The sequence below is a fragment of the Phalaenopsis equestris genome, unplaced genomic scaffold (genome assembly GCF_001263595.1).
Source record: "Phalaenopsis equestris unplaced genomic scaffold, ASM126359v1 Scaffold219149, whole genome shotgun sequence".
Lineage (NCBI taxonomy): Eukaryota > Viridiplantae > Streptophyta > Magnoliopsida > Asparagales > Orchidaceae > Phalaenopsis > Phalaenopsis equestris.
In genome coordinates this window covers 621,348-642,011 of record NW_018237541.1, presented here as the reverse complement: position 1 = coordinate 642,011, position 20,664 = coordinate 621,348, and the positions used below count along the sequence as shown (strand labels likewise).

Here is a 20,664-nt window from a genome sequence, read left to right as displayed (position 1 = left end):
TTGTCGTGTTTACCTCTTTTGTTTAGCGAGCCGAAAAAAGAGTCGTTTTGACAACCCTAATCACGTAGCCATAAGATGTTAAGGATTGGGGCAAGATTTAAAAATCATTTGAACCTAAATTAATACTTTTTATTTTATTTTATTCATTAATACTTTTAATTGATTATAAATCTTCTTAGCCTTATAGTTAATTTTTTTTTTTTAAATACCATTCATCAAAGATATATATATATAAGTAAGAACGAGCCGAGCACGAACAAAAGCCGAACACGAACGAACAAATATTTGTTTGTGGTGTTTGTGTTCGGCTCGTTAACTTAGCGAATGAGCCGAACACGAGCTTTTTAATGAGTCGAACATGAGCTGTTCGCGAACAACAAGTCGTTTTGACAGCTCTAGTCCACACACAGCTCCTGTAAGGGGCATTCTGTAAAGGCCAGAAGCATTTGGATGGTTAATCAAATGATCAGGGAAGTTTAGAGAGGTTGTCATTCAGTACCACTTCGATTGGACATCAAGTCACAAATACTGGTTGACTTTGTAGTTGAATGCACCATACATGCTTCTGACAAGAAACGTCTTTCTCCTATGGTATCACGTCAGTAGAATTAGTATGTAGATGGAGCATCCAAAAGCTCTAGAGCTGGTGTTGTGGTACTATTGATCTATCTGAAGTAGGACGTCTTGGAGTACAGACTCCACTTAAAATTTTCTGTCACCAATAATATTACCTAGTATGAAGCCCTCGTCTACGTGCTGAAACTCACCATCGATTGTGGGATGCAAAACTTCACCATCCACACTAACTCCTAGTCCATTGCATCCTAAGTAGAAGGGGTCTTTGACACCTGCAATTTATAGTTGGTGAAGTATTTGGTATGGTATAGAAACTTCTCATTCGAATCGAAGAGTATCGAATCATCCAACAAGTTCTCCAGGAATCACTGCAAAAAGATCACTTAGGATGAAAGTAAAGTCTGACCATGAACGAAAATCCCTCATTCACAAATTCATAGACAAAGTACATCTCGAACGACATCTAGTTGAAATCTTGAAATTTGACCATTCATATTATTTTGTTTTCAGTGATATGAGTAGAAATATGCATATGCTACATTTTCCCCTTTCCTCGCAAAAATCCCAATCATTTTGCCCAAAAAATTTAGTGGTCCGATGTCTTATCAGATCCTTGCATGAAACATCAATCTCTTTCTCTTGAAGGACACACGGCCATGTGATTCACTAACAAATCCTCCCAACACAACTAAATCTTTTGTGTCAACTTCAAGTCATGTTTTTCTAAAAAAGGCGATCAACTTGATGAAGATTGTCACCAACAAACAAGAAAGTTGCGAGGCATCTTTTAAAATATCGATCAACATGATAGTTGGAAGAAGTCACAAGTCAACCCACAAGGTTACCTAATAAATGGCTATGCACCAGGTGGGAGGAGAGTGGACTCGATCAATCAGAGCAAGAATCTTCACCGCCATATCATTCATGAGTTAAAATTTCTTTTAAAATAGTACCAAATTAGCCTCTATTAGGTTCGACTTAATCTCCTCGTAATTTTAGATTTTTCTTTCCTTTTAGCGGGAGGGATGGGTGGGGGGGATTACCAGACATTTGTATCTTTCATTGCAAAAAATATACCCAAGAAAGCGTGATCACAGTTCAAAAAATCCATTCAAAAAGTGCAACGACAACGTGAAATAGAGCTCTGTTGATCGCACAAATTAGCAAGTAGACCCCGAAGTGGGCAACATCAACATTAAAGGTGAGCTTCATCGATCGCATAAATAGGCGGGGAGACTCCACCTTTTTCCTCTTCTTTTTGGCATATTTATAAGCTTGAAAGAACCACAAATTGAACAAAAAATGCTACATTTGGGGAAAGAACACTGGAATACTACCAAAATAGTGCCCACCACTTGATTTAAACTAATTTGCGCACACCCGCATGGATCTAACTGATCGCGCATCGTCATGCACGATCCCGTGCAGGCGGATGTTAGTCTTTCAATCTATGACCCCCCCCCCCCCCTCCCACCCGATTGTCGCCTTCAGATTTGCGTCCCACTGATTGTGACCAATGGCCCGTGCAATGAAAATTACCCGTTTTACCAAGCAGTGAGACACTCCGACCCGATTACCCACTAGACTTATGATACAACACACTTGACTTGTAATGTGATGACCCAAAAGCTTCATGTTCCACCTTGAAGCTAAAGCTTCGACTTGGTAACTCGTCGGACCCACAACACATTGTGCTAGGCCCACAACATGATCCAGCCCATCGGACAGTTCATTATTTGACATGGATCTTAAGTTGTGACATGATTCTCTAGATAATTTTTTGAGTAAGAAATATTCAAACTTCAATTAAAAATTATTCAGAGATTTAATGTCAGCAAACTTATAATTAAATTGACTAGCTCAAGGGGACGAAAGTAATAACACCAACATTGACCTAATCTGAGTCAAATCATGCCCTGGTGAAGTCGTTAAACTATTTTTGGAAGCTTCTAGTGGCCAATTGGAAGATCAAACAAATTCCAAATATAATAAGTTTATAGTCAAATTGAGCTTCTCGATAAGTCAAATCCAATGAACTCCGTTCTAACACCTTTAAGGCGCTCAATTGTTCGTAAAACTCTGTGCAAAGTTGTAACCAGCGTCGAAGAGCAACAAAGTATTCTACGGAGCAGCACGTCATCCTAAACACCATGCAACAACACACACTTCAAAGGTGGCGCAACTAAGTTCCAACAACTGCAACCTATCCAGGCCGTTGTGTGAGGATTCCTTCTATATACGAGCACTATAATTGTGCAACTCTTTCCAAAATTTGTGGTGTTTCTACCTGTCATATTTATTATTTGAGTATGTGTGTTGGATTTCCGTACAACACTAAGATACTAAGTAATCATTCTACCATAACGAGTCTTCTAGCACGCATCTCCCCTTATGTGTAGATTTAAGTTTAATTCAAATTTATTCTGTTCATACAAATTCAGTTCAAAATTAGATTAAACTATTCAAATTATCAAAGTGCAAATCTAACTCAAATTGAACATTACTTTTTCAGTTTCTTCTAATTTCTCAGTTTAGGTATTTCACCCAGCTCACCATCTTCTTAATCATGTGTCCCCCTTACGAATTTATCGATTTTGATCATATAAAAAAAAGGTTTTAATCACTAGCATAATTATTATAGAAAAAGTTTTTTTTTTTTTTTATCCTAAATTTAACTGGCATATTTTCTGATTTTGCTGTCGCAGTATTTCAAGAGAAATGTATGGTTTGAATCTCTTACAAAAGATTAGTTCAATATTAATCAACTATGTATTGTACTTATTGACAGTATATTCAAGAGCTTTGATGCTTATTTTCATCAAAATTTTATTTAAGACATGTTGACAGAATTTTTGTTTCCATAGACCATGTCTGTCAGCTTTTCTTACCTCCCCATGAGTTTCAGCAATGAAAACAATTAGTTATAAATAGTGGCTGAATGTCTCCTTTGTAGTTTTTCTCTTTTAATTTGAGTGAGGGCTAATGACAACTTTTTAATTTGATTGAAGAGTACGCGTACACATGGAAGGTGGAGGAGAAGGGCGATGTGTACAGCTTCGGAGTTGTGCTGCTTGAGCTTGTCACAGGAAGGAGGCCTGTGGAGAAAGATTTCGGGGAGGACAAAGACATTGTCCGGTGGGTTGCGGGGAGGATCAGGAGCCGAGATGGTGGTGTGTTGGGATTGATTGATGAGCACATATTGCTGGCATCCGAGAAGAAGGAAGCAATTCGTGTGCTTAGAATTGCTTTGCTGTGCACTGCCGGTGAGCCCGGGATGCGCCCGCCTATGAGGATTGTGGTCCATATGCTCGAGGAGATTGCCGGCCAGCGAGCGGCCGCCGGCGATGGCAAGTTGGAAGAAGGGTCTTTTGAGAAGAAGTGAGGTGGATGGCAAGGGGTCGCCTCGTGAAGATATAGGTACTTGGTATTTCTAAAGAGAAGATTTTTATATGAGAAGGAATTGATGAAAATATATTACATCCGGTCTCCTCCAGATGCATCCGGAGTTTAATGGGAGGGCACCAAGTGTTAAGTGGCCCCATCGCAGCGCTTTTGTATTGTGGTGGGGCCCACTTGACACATGGCGCCCCACCATTGGACTCGGGATGTAAATTACGGGTCTAGAATCCGGATGTAATATTTTATCGAAAATGATCGAGGAGTTGGCTGGCTTTTGGAAATTTAAGTAGAGCTGGGGAGGATACATAAGAAATCTATTACCTTTCTTTTCCTATTGTCGTAGCAGAATGGTTTTGAAGTTGAGTTTGAATTATGTATATTATTATTTGGGCTCATCTTTTCCGCAAAAAAAATATTTTATCTTTCACAATGTGTAATTATATTATTATTTTATAAGGGAATTTACATACAAACCATATAATTCTTATGAATTTATATATCAGATATATACTTTACTTTTTTTACATTATATCACTTAAATTTTTTCATATCACATTAAAAATATCATTATTTTAACTTTTCAAAACCGAAATATATCTATCTTTTTATGCACATAAAAGAAGAAATGGATGTGAACATTGAAATTTAAGTGGTATATATATGTAAATACATATGAATTGAGTGGAATTTATGTAAATCTTAACTCTTTTAAATTAGTATTTAAGAAAAAAATCTAAGATAAAATTGAAGATTTAAAATGAAAAATTTCTTGGTTGGACTCAATTATATCTTGGGAGTGCTCCTATTGGATCTTGGAATGTTAATGGGTACATGCCTCCTATGAAAGAGTTCTGTTAGGTGGGAGTGGAGAGTTTAGAATTGAGAGAGAAAAAATGAGTCATGAGATTTTATTGTTATGAATGGAATCAACCATTGAATCTCCATAAATCTATTTATTCAATGATTCTAGATTTGTCCCCTCATCTCTTCATCTATAATTCATGGTCATCCATCTAAATTTAGATTGGGCTAGCTAAAGGTTTAGTATACAAGAGCTATATAGGAATTAAAAAGTATAATGTACTAAGCAAAAATAAAGTACGGATCAAACTTCTTAATAGTGGTGTTGAAGTGACTGGTGCATCAATTTATTGTATATTAACAGAGGGTTTAATATGAATGACTTGTACTTGCTTGATAAATTGGCTAATCAAATTAATGAGCCAAGCTTATTTCTGAAGCTTCTAGTTGAGTTAAATTACATAAGTCAACCTCATGTTAAGGGACATGTTGGTGTTTCTCTATCCAAAACCTTCTTCTTGAAATAGAAAAATACATGGTTCTTCCTTGAGGGAAGAAAATCTGTAATGGTGTATCTTAACCCTTCAATAATTTTTTTTATTATTATTTTGAAATTTTTTCATTCCATCATCTTTACTAATGACATTCTAAAACTTAGGCTTAGGCTCCCCTCCATTTGCCCCTTGTGCAAACTTGATGAAGAGTTTGCTAACCATTTTTTTTATCTTTCAGTTATTTTATGGATGTTTGGAAAATATTAGAATAGCTTTTCTTTTGTTCCTTTGATTGCAAAATTCTAAATCCTTGCCTTACTAGGTGGTGCGCATCTAGCTCCATGGTGGAAGGTATAACTCTTCGAAATGTGGTTTGTTTTATTTGGACTTCAAGGAACAACTATAAACAAGAACAATATTAAGAAACCAGCACTTATTTGCACATCATTGCTTGTTTACATAAAATTGCTAAATTTGGGAAGATGAAATACAAGTACATGGATGTTTTCAAGTGTATTTTTGGAGAGTGTGCTAGTTGTGGCAGCAAAAAACTTTAATCCTTAAGCTTTCTTTTTGAGAAATCTTAGATGTAGTGCAATAAAATCAATATTAATGCCAGCTTCCAAACAAATGTTGCTTGTAGTGTAGTTGTTCCAAGAGATCACTTTGGTAAGTGCCCTACTTTCATCTCCTCTCTTATTCCTGCTTCCTCCCCTCTTCTTGTAGAAGTTGTTGCATTGTGGCTACTATTTTGGTAGCATAATGGTTGAACCTCCAGAATTTGCACATTTAGATGGACTCTATCATTTTACTAAAAATATGCAATTGGCAATACAGTTACTTGATTCATAATATGCATTTTTAGGAGCGTTAACATGTTTCTTCAAGACAAAGCCATCAAGTGGACACATGTTTCCCATGAAGGTAATCAACCTGCTAATTGGTTGGCTAGATTGGGCATTTCCTCACACAATACCTTGGGTGACATTAATCCTCCTCCTTTTCGCTTTTTTTTGTTACATGGGGACTATTTATCCTTGCCTCATCTTAGATCCCACCACCGCCCAATTGTAATTAAAATGAATTTTTTTTTGGGTGGAATATAGGATTTAAATTTTAAAAAATTCACTAATCATGTAAAACATCTTAATATAGACATGAAATGCAGCAAATCATGATAGTTGTATAAAACATGTGTTTTATCTATTCATGTGCAATCATGAACATATCCATGAGATTGTCATAATCAATCATTGTAAACATAGGAATGTCAATTGTAATTTTATAGGCTTTGAAAACTTTCATATCATTTCATGTCATTAGGTTATCACCCAACCCAAAGACTAAATTAATTATTAATAAAGATTGAGCTCCTCTAAATATAGCAGCTATCAATAACTCCCTGATGCCAGCGGTTCTTTGGCTTTCATCCTTGTCTGATCTCAACAGTGCTCAGATATGTTCTCTTTTGAATACCAGAAATTAAGAATCTTATCATTCTCCATTATCTGTATTTACAAACATTCATGTAATAATCGACATATCATAACACTTATTTCATTTCTGTAATCATAATTTCTGTAACAAACATTCATCATAGTTGAACTATAAATCATATGCATAACCACATGATAGGAATACCTTTATAAACATGCTCATCATATCAATACAACAGGAAAATTATAATGTCATCAATATTAGTTTAATGTGCAGATCTTTGACATCATGAAAAAAATTATAATGCATTTATATGTTAAAAGAAACCATGTATAAATCCTACTTTATGTTATTATTCTTAATTTAATACAAAATTTTTTCGTCTGAATCGATGCAGCAACTCTACGACGGGTTTCCTCGAGCTTACTTCCTAGAGTAAACCAGATAGAAACATAAACCCCTCATAACATGCATGAAATTATTACTTATGACTTGATTTAACCCCTAAACATAAACCTTAACCATGAGCTACGACTCCCTATGGGTCTCCCAGACTGTTCATGCTACAGTATCCAAGCGTCGGGTCTCTGATAGGAGGAAGAATCGAGAGAAGGGAAGTGGGAGATTGCAGCATTTAACATATATTCAATTCAATCATAGCCATCTGATTTCATCACAAAATTTGCATGCACTGTTTAGTACGGGAGAGGATCAGCTGCTACAGCTGCTACAATGTCGAGATTAGCAAAGGTACATAAATGCATAATTAAACTTAATTGATCTTTCAATTCATATTTTTATATATCCCCATGCATTTATAATTCATAGATACTGCAACATGTAAAATTGATCAATTTGACATGTAAAATTTTATAAAATTCATTCCACCAAATTTCGGGAACGAAAAAATTTGGTTTATTTCAAATTTTTTTTCTCAAAACTGAGTGTTATACTTCTTGCGTTCTTCAAGTCCTCTTATGTTCGAGAGCTTGGTTAATGAACTTAAATATGAGAACATGTGATGATATGAACATTCATGGAATCTTATAGTCTAGATTTTCTCATTTTCTGAAATCTTCTTCTTTGGCTTGAATAGACTGTAGATTTTGTGATGATGACACTATTCTATGGCTTGAAAATGCGCTGATTTTGATTTATGAATGGTATTTAGAGGTGTCATTCATTGTGCTTAAGACTATTAAGTGGCATAGTGCATTCTTATGAGCTTTACTTATGTTTTTTTATTAGAACATTTACATACATATCACCCAGTTCTTATGTATTTACATATATAACATCTGAACCTTTCTTTTTTGACATTTTTTATGACTCAAACATTTCATGTAACATTAAAACAAAAATGTCATTTCAACTTCTAAAGGGTGAAATAAACCTTTTCATGCATAGACAATTTAATGCGGTCTTCTTTAGTAACTGTTCTCTTGAGGAAAGAAAACAAGGAATTTTACCAAGTAATCCTCCAAAGAAATCCATTCCATTGGATGTGAAATATCATTAATGTATGTTTCAAATTCAATAGTTTGTGGTTCTTCTTGTTTCGTTCTTCCCAAGCATGAAGGATTATAAGACCCTGGTATGGCTTTTAGACTAATATGATGAGAAATCGTATTTTGAATGATTTGTTAGACCACACAATGAAAGTGTATCAGACCTATATCAGTTACAGAGCGTATTTTGTATTTTGAAATTTTGTTATAATTGTTATATAAATTAGAAGACAAGTAGTTTACTATTGTGTCTGGATATTGAACAAATAAATATTTGGTTGATCTAGTAGTAGAAGAGATTGAAGCTTTCAAATCATAGAGCTTCTTTATTAGAATAACCTCTAGTATATGTTTTGCTTGATTATATGGATATGATGAAGAAAAGAAACAAGTGTTTATCGAAGTCGTTCTTGATGAAATCAATCTCCCCATAAGTGAAAAAAATAATCTACAACTAAGAAGTAAATATAAAAAAACTTAATAAAATATCCACAAATAAAACTACATTGATGGTTACAACATCAATAACATATGTTCATAATAACTACAATTTCCTAGATTTGAAACATCACATACACTTTGAAATGTACAGAGACATTATGACTCTATACATATATAACATACAATAAGCATTCAAAAATTATATCATAAATGCAATGACAACTCTGACCAAAAATTGGAGGCATCATTTTTTTCTTTCACACCATCTGATCATGGGAACATAGCATACACAAAATGCAATGTTCATTTTCATATATCCAAATGAAAAAAAATGACTATAAAATTGTCTTTTAATATTTTAACCTTTATAAAAAGTAAATATATTCTAAATTACATTTATGAATATGATGTATATACATATATATACATTTACATGCATACATATACACATATCTATATTTATATATAGATTGTGTGTGTTCTGAAACATGTTTCAGAATCATTAGAAATAAAACTAAGTTACTATATAAGCTTATAATTCTTATTAGAAAGTAAATGAGTTTGGAGAGGATGGTAGTGAGAAACTATAGAACCTGATCTCATTGTGAAGATTTTTGGTGCCATCCTCTCAATTTTATAAGAATGTGTAATATCATAGTAAAAATTATGCAAAAATCAATTGTTGGCACAAATCATCAGACATGTATGACTGCAAAAATCAAGAAAAATTAATATTTAGAGCAAAGGATCGATCACCGTATAAATCTATATTAACAAAGCACGACTAAATGAAAAGAAACACGAGAGAACGAGGTATGCAACGAACTAGGGGCGGGCTATGAGATTGCTCTGCAAATGACTATGAAATGTTTGATACACAATTGAGGCCATGTAACGGCTTGTTGGACACTATGTAATGGCGATCGATGGGGAAAGGAGATGGGGTTGATAGAAAATGTTGGGGTGGGAGATAGAGGCGAGCGAATAGGTAAGACATTTGAGAAATAATAGAGAGTGGATGTTTGAAGCAGTGGGAAGTTTTGGGTGTTTATTACCCAAGTATTTAAGTTTTGATGTTCATTTTGTGAATTAATATGTTTTAGGTGTTAGTTATTTAAAAATTCCTACTTTTTTAACACTTAAGCTAGTGGAGGATAAAATTTTTCGTTTTAAATGTAAATTTGCTTATTCATAAGTCGCTTAATGGAAAAAATATTACGTTCGGAGTCCAGACACCGGATGCGACGCATGTAGAAAGTGGAGGGAAAAAAGACGACCTCCCTGTGCATCGCGTCCGATTTGCTGGACCCAGTTTCCATCTGGACTCCAGATGTATTATTTTCTCCACCTAACAAGCCCTTAGAGAACATGATGCTAAGATCAATGTAGGCTGATGAATTTTAAAATCACAAATCTAAGAAAATTTCAAAAAGAAAGGTAGTAAAAAAGAGAGAAAATATTGCATCAGGACTCCACACGTAAAGTTACGTGCGAGTCCAATGAAATCATGTCACGTGGCGATGACAGAAAAAAAAAAACTGTCTGGTAACATAAGGGAATATTGCTCCCGTGTTATTCAGGTGTCATTGTGTATTATTCAAATGTTATTGACTTGTTATTGTGTTATTATAACACCGAAAATATTTTCAGAACACAATAACACCTGAATAACATACAATAACACCTGAATAACACGTAATAACACGTGGGAATATTAACGGAGCCTTGATGCTATATTTCTTTCGTAAAAAGGAGGGCCAAAAATGCAGTATACAATAACACCTGAATAACACGTAATAACACGTGAGAATATTCTCCAGCGTTACCGGGTTGATTTTTTTTTCTGTCACCTCCACGTAGAGTGATTTCATTGAACTCCGCACATAACGGAGTCTTGATGCAATATTTTTTCTTAAAAAGGAGGGCCAAAACTGCAGCTGCTGCTCCCAAATTTGATAAAGTCCTACACAATTACTGATTTTTTTTATCTACATATGAAGATAAAAAAAATAAAATAAAGAGGATGCCAATTTAAAATAAAATATTTAAAAAAATTAAAACCATGATTTATTTCATTTGTTAAAAATGTAATATTCCAACAATTTTTAATGTTATTTATATTTATTATCTTGAAATAAAGCGAACGAAAATAATCACTTTGCGCAAAGTTTGTGCAAAAGGCATCAGCGAGCATTAAAACCCAAAAAGCCAACTTTAGCATTTTTTTTTTCTTCTTTCCAAAAAGGCATTAACATAAATACCACCTAATTTATAAGATTTATAAATCTAACACCAAAATTTAAATTTTTATTTTCATTTATACCATCCAAATATTTTATATCACCATAAAGGTTGCTATTTTTGACTATTTAAGACAAAACACATGTTTTCATGCATGAATAAAATGAAATGTTTGTAAAAATATAATTTTGATGTTAGATTTGTAAATAGATAGAAATTGAGAGATATGCATCTAAATCTTCAAAATAAATTAATTAATTAAAAAAATTAAATAAAATTTAAAAAATTTTAAAAACAAAAGCCTCAGCATTCAATTTCATAAAAGCTAATCAACCTCTTTTTATCTTCTTTCTTTACTTCTGTTGTAGCCAATGATGATTCTCCTACTCTCTCTCTCTCCTCTTTTTATCTTCTTTCTTTACTTCTGTTGTAGCTAATGATGATTCTCCTACTCTCTCTCTCTCTCTCTCTCTCTCTCTCTCTCTCTCTCTCTACCTCACAAACACACAAATATAAATAGCCCATGACACGCTCTCTGTTATGCTTCATCTCAAGCATGGAAGCCATCATCAACAACCAACTCCCGCTCTAACAACCACTGCAACAATGCCTCTCACTCAATTCCTCCTCCTATGCTTCCTCCCTCTTCTATCTCTCTCTCATCCCCAATCTAGCTTCTTCATCGAAATGAAACAATTCCTCTCCGGCCAACCCATCTCCCACTGGAACCTCGCCGCCGGAAACTATTGCAGGTTCTCCGGAATAACCTGCGATGATGATCACCACCGCAACATCATTGAGATTGACCTCTCTTCCATGTCGTTAACAGGCACCATTCCCTCCACCATCTGCACCTCCCTCCCAATGCTCAGAGTACTCCGGTTGGGCTTCAACAACCTCCATGGCGACCTCCCTGCTGACCTTCTGAACTGCTCTCATCTACAAGAGCTCAACCTCACTAATTCTGGCATCGGAGGAACCATCCCAGATATCTCCACTCTCTTCACTCTTCGTGTTCTAGACCTCTCAAACAATCACTTTTCTGGTCAGTTTCCACTCTCCATTACTAATATCACCAACCTTGAGGTTGTTAACTTCAACGAGAACCCGGGCTTCAATATCTGGTGGCTACCAGAGACTATAACGAAGCTGAAGAAGCTCAAGGTAATGATCCTTTCTACTACATCTATGAGAGGAGAAGTCCAACCATGGATTGCGAACATGACATGGCTTACTGACCTTGAGCTCAGTGGCAATTTGCTTGTTGGTCAGATTCCGGCAGCCATTGGAAGGATGAAGAACCTCCAGCTTTTGGAGCTTTACTACAATTTGTTGGAGGATAAAATACCGGAGGAACTTGGAAACCTGTCTAAGCTCATAGATATTGACTTGTCTGGGAATAGACTAACTGGTAGAATACCTGAGAGCCTCTGTTTGTTGCTAAAGCTCAAGGTGTTGCAGCTCTATAGCAATAGACTTACTGGTCCAATCTCACCGGTGCTTGGAAATTCGACATCACTAACCATCTTGTCTCTGTACAAGAATTTTTTTTCAGGGGAGCTTCCTCCCACTCTAGGAAAGTTTTCAGAGTTGAAGGTGTTGGAGATTTCAGAGAACCAGTTCTTTGGTAAACTTCCAAGTGAAACCTGCACTGCAGGCAAGTTGCTATACTTCTTGGTGCTTGACAACCATTTTTCAGGGGAATTGCCAGAAAATTATGAGAAATGTCTGTCTCTGCTGAGGTTTAGAGTGAACAACAACCAGTTGAAGGGTTATGTGCCCAGAAAGCTATTTGAACTTCCTCATGTTTCTATTATTGATCTTAGCTTCAACCAATTTGAAGGAACTGTGGACAGTTCTATTGGAAAAGCAAAGAATTTAACTTTATTGTTCCTGCATAGCAATCGGTTTTCGGGAGAAATCCCACCTGAGATCTCTGAGGCTACTAATTTAGTCAGGATAGATCTTAGCAACAATCTCTTCTCCGGTTCAATTCCATCTGAGATTGGATACTTGAGAAAACTGAGTCAGCTATCCTTGCAAGGAAACATGATTGGTTCTACCATTCCCGAGTCAATTTCGAATTTGAAGTCTCTTAATGTGCTTAACCTCTCAAACAATCTACTCTCCGGGGAGATACCCAGCAGCCTCTGTAGTCTGCTTCCAATATCTCTAAACTTTTCAAACAATCACCTTTCTGGTCCAATTCCTGTACCCCTCATCAAAGAAGGGTTAATTGATAGTTTCTCCGGCAATCCAGATCTTTGCATTCCGATCAATCTGAACCATACCAAGCCTAATCTTCCTATTTGTCAACAGTCAAAAGCCAGCAGGCTGATGATAAACATCTGGGTTATTTCAATCTCTGCAATTCTGCCAATATTTGCAATCTTATTATTCGTTATGCATTGCTCTAACAGAAAGAACAAGGTCATCAATTGTCGCTCATCATCTTCCTTTTACTCCTATGATGTAACGAGTTTCCAAAAGCTCAACTTCGGCCAGCATGAGATCCCCACAGCATTGATTGATAAGAACATTGTGGGTCTTGGAGGATCTGGAACAGTTTATAAGATTGAGGCTAGCAATGGGGAGTGTGTAGCTGTGAAGAATATCATGACAACACAAAAATTTTGCCTTGAGAGAGAATTGAGGGCAGAGATTGAGTCTTTAGGAAGCATCAGACACAAAAACATTATAAAGCTCTACTGTTGCTTCTCAAGCTTTAAATGTCATCTTCTCATCTATGAATACATGGTAAATGGCAATCTCTGGGATGCTCTTCACAATCACTGCAGCTTCATGAACTGGCCAAAAAAGCGCAAGATCGCGCTCGGGATTGCACAAGGCCTAGCTTATCTTCATCATGATCTCTTGTTCCCGATCGTGCACCGCAACATCAAGAGCTCCTACATACTCCTTGATGCAAATTTTGAACCAAAGATTGCTGATTTTGGAATAGCTAAGGTCTTGCAAGCAGGAATTGAGGACTGCTTATCCACAACTATTATTGTTGGCACTTACAGTTACTTGGCCCCAGGTAGCCAACTTACTTGCAAATATTACTATAATCCTTAAAAATACTTCTTTTAAATAACTCGCTTCACTTTGCAGAGTATGTCTACTCATCTAAAGTGACTACCAAGTTTGATGTGTACAGCTTTGGTGTTGTACTATTAGAGCTGATAACAAGGAAGAAGCCAAATCAAGTTGGGTTTGGGGAAAGCATGGACGTCGTTTCTTGGGTCCAGAGCAAGTTGCAAAATCAAAATGGGTCATTGGATGTTTTGGATAAAAAACTGGCATGGAGTCCCTTCAGGAAAGAGATGTTGAAGATGCTGCAGGTAGCACTGCGTCGTACCTGCAGTATACTATCACTTCGGCCATCGATGAATGAGGTTGTCCAGCTCTTAAGAGAGCTATGCACAACATGATTAGACGATGGCAGAACATCATTCACTCCCAGTAACAACAGTTCAACAATAAATCCAAAATTTTTCTCATGATTACAAGATTATAAGCACTAGATTCTACTACTGGCTGAGAAAGCATTACTTAGCAAACAATTTTATATCTCCTAAAAGAATTGTTTTCCCTCGTCATGTCTTCCTTGTTTTCAACTCTCGATCTGGAAATCCTTTGAAGAATCATTAGGAAATGAAGCTTTGTATTTATGGAGCATCTGGTGCCTTTGTTGAACTTACATGTACCTGGAAATGCTCTAGCTACTCTGACATTCTCCAACTTGCACTTTTTTTTCAGACTTTAAACAAGAGGGGAATGAGATTGTATGGCTGTGATTAAAAGTTGTCTTCTGGTGTTTGGCATGTGTAAGTAGGTTGGAATCGTTTGGTGGGACCACTTCATGTGATCATCCATTAGAAAAGGTGGCATAATGAACAATGAGCTGAGCAAATCTCTACTTTGTTAACAAATAATACTTAACACATTCCCACATAGACTATACATAGTGGCATTTGAATCAACTTAGCTTGGGAATAACTTTCTGATAGCTGAACACAACAGTCTCCTAAATGTTTTGTTTTTGTGGGTGTCATTGTTTTCTCCACATAATCATGGTTAGAATGCAATTGACTGCTTCAAATATCGTATTTGGCTAGAGAATAAGTATTGACAAGTCGCTATAGTCTATTACGTACGTCATACCGAATAGTTTCTCAGAGTCTATCGAAGTGATAGGTATGCAAATTAGATGACAAGATGAGTAGCTCTTAAGATTTTTCCAAAATAAATACCTAGAAAAAGGAATAAAATTTCAAGGATGACTATTTAAAATAAAATATTTAAGAAAATTAAAACCAATGTTTAATTCATTTGATAAAAAAATTTAATATTCCAACAATTTTTAATATTAATCTTATATGTTATTTAGTTTTATTATCTTGAAATAAAGCCAAGGAAATCAATCACTTAGCTCTAAGTTTGTGCAAAAGGCATCAGCGAGCATTAAAACCCAAAAGCCAACTTTAACATTCCTTTCTTCTTTCCAAAAGGGCATTAACATAAATACCACCCAATTCATAAGATTTATATATCTAACACCAAAATTTTACCTTTTTTTTATTTATACCATCCAAATATTTTACATCACCTCAAAATTTACTATTTTGATGATTAAAAATGAAACATATATTTTCATTCATAAGTAATATAAAATGCATGTAAAAATTATAATTTTGATGTTAGATATGTAAATAGATGGAAATTGAGAGGCATGTATCTGAATCTTCAAAATTAATTAATTAATTAAAAAATTTAAAAAAAAACAATAAAAGAAGCTCGAGCATTCAATTAAATAAAAGCTAATCATCCTCTTTTTTATCAATGGTGATTCTCCTGCTCCCTCTCTCCTTTTAAGACACGCACACACAAACAGACAAATATAAATAGCTCATGCCACCCGCTCTCTTCTGCGTCATCTAAGTATGAAAGCCAGTATCAACATCAAACTCACGCTCTAACAATGCCTCTCACTCAATTCCTCCTCCTATGCTTCCTCCCTCTCCTATCTCTCTCGCATCCCCAATCCAACTTCTTCATGGAAATCAAGCAATCCCTCTCCGGCCAACCCATCTCCCACCGGAACCTTGCTGCTAGAAACTATTGTAGAATCTCCGGCATAACCTGTGACGATGATTGCCACCACAACGTCGTCGAGATTGGCCTCTCTTCCATGTCTTTAACAGACACCATTCCCTCCACCCTCTACCTCTCACTGCCAATGCTCAGAGTACTCAGACTGGGTTTCGACAACCTCCATGGCGACCTCCATGTTGACCTTCTTAACTGTTCTCATCTACAGGAGCTCAACCTCACCAATTCTGGCATCGGAGGAACCATCCCAAATATCTCCTCTCTCTACACTCTTCGTGTTCTAAAACTCTCAGCAATTGCCTTTGTGGTCAATGTCCACTCTCCATCACTAATATCACTAAACTTGAGGTTGTTAACTTCAATGAGAACCCAAATTTCAATATCTTGTGGCTACCATAGACTATAACTAAGCTGAAGAAGCTCAGGGTAATGATCATGTCTACCACCTCTATGAGAGGAGAAGTCCAACCATGGATTGCGAACATGACATGACTTACTGACCTTGAGCTCAGTGGCAATTTGCTTGTTGGTCGGATTCCGACAACCATTGGAAGGATGAAGAACCTCTAGCTTTTGGAGCTTTACTACAGTTTTTTGAAGATGAAATACCAAAGGAACTTGGAAACCTACCTAAGCTCATGCATATTGACTTGTCTGGGAATAAGCTGACTGGTATAGTACTTGTGAGCCTCTGTTTGCTGCAAAAGCTCAAGGTTTTGCAACTCTATTGCAATAAAATTACTAAGCCAATCTCACCGGCACTTCGAAATTTGACATAGCTAACCATCTTGTCTCTGTACAAGAATTTTTTTTCATTGAGAACTTCCTCCCACATTGAGAAAGTTCTCAGAGTTGAAGGTGCTGGAGACTTCAGAGAATCAATTCCTTGGTAAGCTTCCAAGTGAAACCTGCACTGCAGGAAAGTTTTTGTACTTCTTGGTGTTTGACAACCATTTTCAGGGGAATTGCCGAAAAATTATGAGAGATGTCAGTCTTTGCTGAGGTTTAGAGTGAATAACAACCAGTTGAAGGGTGCCAAGAAAACTATTTGAACTTCCTCATGTTTCTCTTATTGATCTTAGCTTCAACCAATTTGAAGAAATTGTGAAAAATTCTATTGGAAATGCAAAGAATTTAACTTCATTGATCCTACAAAGCAATCAGTTTTCCAGAGATATTTCATTTGTGATCTCTGAGGCTAACAAGTTAGTCAGGATAGACCTTGGCAACAGTCTCTTCTCTGGTTCAATTCCATCTAAGATTAGATACCTAAGGAAACTGAGCCAGCTATCCTTGCAGGGAAACATGCTTGGTTCTACCATTCCTGAGTCAATTTCAAATTTGAAGTCCCTCAATGTGCTTAACCTCTCAAACAATCTACTTACAAAAGAGATACCCAATAGCATTTGTAGCCTGCTTCCAATATCTCTGGGCTTTTCAAACAATCACCTTTTTGGTCCAATTCTTGTACCCTTCATCAAAGAAGGGTTAATTGAGAGTATCTATGTCAATCCAAATCTCTGCATTCTGATTCATCTGAACATACCAAGCCGACTCTTCCCCTTTGTCCATAGCCAAAAGTCAGTAGGTTGATGATAGACATCTGGCCTGCTGATAAACATCTGGGCTATCTCAGTCTCTGCAATTCTACCAAAATTCAAAATCCTATTATTCATTAAGCGTTTCTCTAGCAAAAAGAACAAGGTCATCAATTGTCGCTCATCATCTTCCTTTTACTCCTATGATGTAACGAGTTTCCGCAAGCTCAAATTCGACCAGCATGAGATCCCCACAACATTGATTAATAAGAACATTGTGGGTCTTAGAGGAAAACGAGTTTCCGCAAGCTCAAATTCGACCAGCATGAGATCCCCACAACATTGATTAATAAGAACATTGTGGGTCTTAGAGGAACTGGAATAGTTTACACAATTGAGGCTAGCAATGGGGAGTGTGTAGTTGTGAAGGAGATCATGACAAAACAAAAATTTTTCCTTGAGAGAGAATTGAGGGCAGAGATTGAGCCTCTAGGAAAAATCAAACACAAAAACATTATAAAACTGTATTGTTGCCTCTCAAGCTTTGAATGCCATCTTCTCGTCTATGAATATATGGCAAATGGAAATCTCTAGGATGCTCTTCACAATCACTGCAGCTTCCTGTGCAGGCCAAAAAAGCACAGAATCACGCTCGGAATTGTGCAAGGCCCAGCTTATCTCCAACATGATCGCTTGTTCCAGATAGTGCAACATGACATCAAGAGCTCCAACATACTCCTTGATACAGATTTTGAACCAAAGATTGTTGATTTGGAATAGCTAAGGTCTTGTAAGTAGGAGTTGAGGACTGCTCATCCACAACTATCATTGCTGGCACTTAATGATACTTGGCCCCAAGTAGCCAGCTTACTTGCAAATATTACTATAATCCTACAAAACACTTCTTGTCAATAACTCAGTTCACTTAGCAGAGTATGCCTACTCATCTAAAGCGACTACCAAGTCTGATTTGTATAGCTTTGGTGTTGTACTGGAAGAAGCCCAATGAAGCTGGGTTTGGGGAAAGCGTGGGCATCGTTTCTTGGGTCTGGAGCAAGTTGCAGAATCAAAATGCGGCATTGTATGTATTAGATAAAAAAACTAGCATGGAGCCCCTTCAGGAAAGAGATGATGAAGATGTTGCATATAGCACTGTGTTGTACCTGCGATATACCATCACTTGTCATCGATGAATGAGGTTGTTCAGCTCTTGAGCAAGCTAGACACAACACGATTAGATGATGGCAGATCATCATCAATCCCAAGAACATTAGTTCGGCAATAAAGCCAAAGTGTTGCTCTTGATTAAAGATTAGAAGCACTAGAATCTACCCCTGACTAAGAATGCATTACTCAGCACACATTTCTATATCTCCTAATAGAAGATGGACGTTTAAAACATGGATGGCGGTCATTTTGTTTCCCCTCTTCATGTCTTACTTTTTTTCACCACTCGATTAAGACATGGTGTCTTGTATTTAAGCAGCATCTACTATCTTTATTGATCCTACATATACTTGGGATGGCGGTCATTTTGTTTCCCCTCTTCATGTCTTCCTTTTTTTCACCACTCGATTAAGACATGGTGTTTTGTATTTAAGCAGCATCTGCTATCTTTATTGATCCTACATATACTTAGAAATGCTCTAGCTGCTCTGGCATTCTCCAACTTGCACTTCTTTTTCAAACAACAAGAGGGGAATGAGACTGTATGGTTGTGATTCAAATGAAAGCCTTTTCTCATGTGTAAGTGGGTTGGAATCGTTTGGTGGGACAACTTCAGGTGATAATCCATTAGAAAAGGTAGTATAATGAACAATGAGTTGAGCAAATTTTTACTTTGTTAACGAATAACACTTAACAGATTCCCACATAGACCATACATAGTGGCATTTGAATCAGCTTAGCTTGGGAATAACTTTCTGATAGTTGTACACAATGGTCCCCTAAATTTGTCTATGTGTTTGTCATTGTTTTCTCCACATAATCTTGGCTCGAATGCAGTTGACGGCTTTAAGAGTCGTATTTTGCTAGGAGAATAAGTATAGTGTGATTACCTAAATTGTACCAAATAGTTTCTCAGAGTCTATCCAAGTATTATGTGTGCAAAATAGATGACAAGATGAGTAGCTCTTAATATTTTTCCAGCATAAATACCTAGAAAAAAGAGAAAAAATTTTGTCGACTAGTTAGAAAATGTCTTACTTTTTCCACCATTAAATAACTTGAAAAAAGAAAAGCTAGTCAAGCTTTTGGGATAGTGCCCTCATATGAAGGCTTACAAAAACTAACATAATAGAAAAAGAGAAGAATAATAAAGAGATGTGAGAGAAAGAAAAAAATTCTAAAAAGAGTACCTCTAAGATTGTTCCAGCATTAAATACCTACAAAATTCATTTTCTAACAATAGCCCCTTGGACATTATTTAAAAGATTTTGAGTGCTAAAAAATGTGCTACACTTTTACCTCATTAGTACAACTAAAAGAATACATGAGAGGACAATTATAGATAGGCGAACACAATGTTCATAATAGTAACAAATATATGTGCACAACTATCTAAGCGAGAGGCTACAAAGATTTGTTGACTAGATATATAGAATCATATTATTCATAATGAATTTTCATCATAAAGATGAAATTGTGCACTCTAAGCAAGTGTCGATGAATAGTTTGTTTGGACGCGACAAGTAATTCATAGGCCTAGGTGAGTGATCCTTAAGCTTGAATGAGTTATCATTGTGAAACCTTCTTAGTTCATGGTACATGTAACTTATTTTTTTTGCTCTTTCACATATATATTTAGTTATTTAGTTCCTTTATAATTGCGTAGACTAGCTCATAAAAAGAATAAGGGGGCTAAGTAATTATTTGCTAGTTTAATTGAATGATAAAAGGAAAAAATTTATGATCATATTGTTCAGTTCAACTTATGTATTGAGAAGTGCACCATTTAATGTTTTAATAATAAGTTTGTTTTGATGACTGACCAAAGGAAAATATGTTGAGATTTTCATACATATTTTATACTGATTTTGGTAATATTACACTTTAAAGAAGGGTATTTTTATGTTTTGTTGCAGGTATGATGAATTATGGTCATTGGAGCAAAAA

The 20,664-nt window shown here is 36.1% G+C and overlaps 2 protein-coding genes across 2 annotated transcripts in view; both read left to right on the top strand.

Moving 5' to 3' along the window:
- The window catches only part of LOC110037395, a 22,031-nt gene extending 7,191 nt beyond the window's left edge, over positions 1-14,840 (top strand). The window contains 5 exon segments of the mRNA XM_020742035.1: positions 3,585-3,954; positions 5,593-5,621; positions 6,136-6,194; positions 11,453-13,937; positions 14,012-14,840. Coding sequence (XP_020597694.1) covers positions 3,585-3,954; positions 5,593-5,621; positions 6,136-6,194; positions 11,453-13,937; positions 14,012-14,331 — 3,263 coding nt within the window. The 3' untranslated portion in view covers positions 14,332-14,840.
- A 1,116-nt stretch (positions 14,841-15,956) lies between these two features.
- Positions 15,957-17,605, top strand: LOC110037393 (LRR receptor-like serine/threonine-protein kinase FLS2). Its single transcript, XM_020742034.1, has 4 exons — positions 15,957-16,319; positions 16,525-16,725; positions 16,816-16,901; positions 17,095-17,605. The coding sequence occupies exons 1-4, from the start codon at positions 15,957-15,959 to the stop codon at positions 17,603-17,605; spliced, it is 1,161 nt and encodes a 386-aa protein (XP_020597693.1).
- Positions 17,606-20,664: the final 3,059 nt, after the last annotated feature.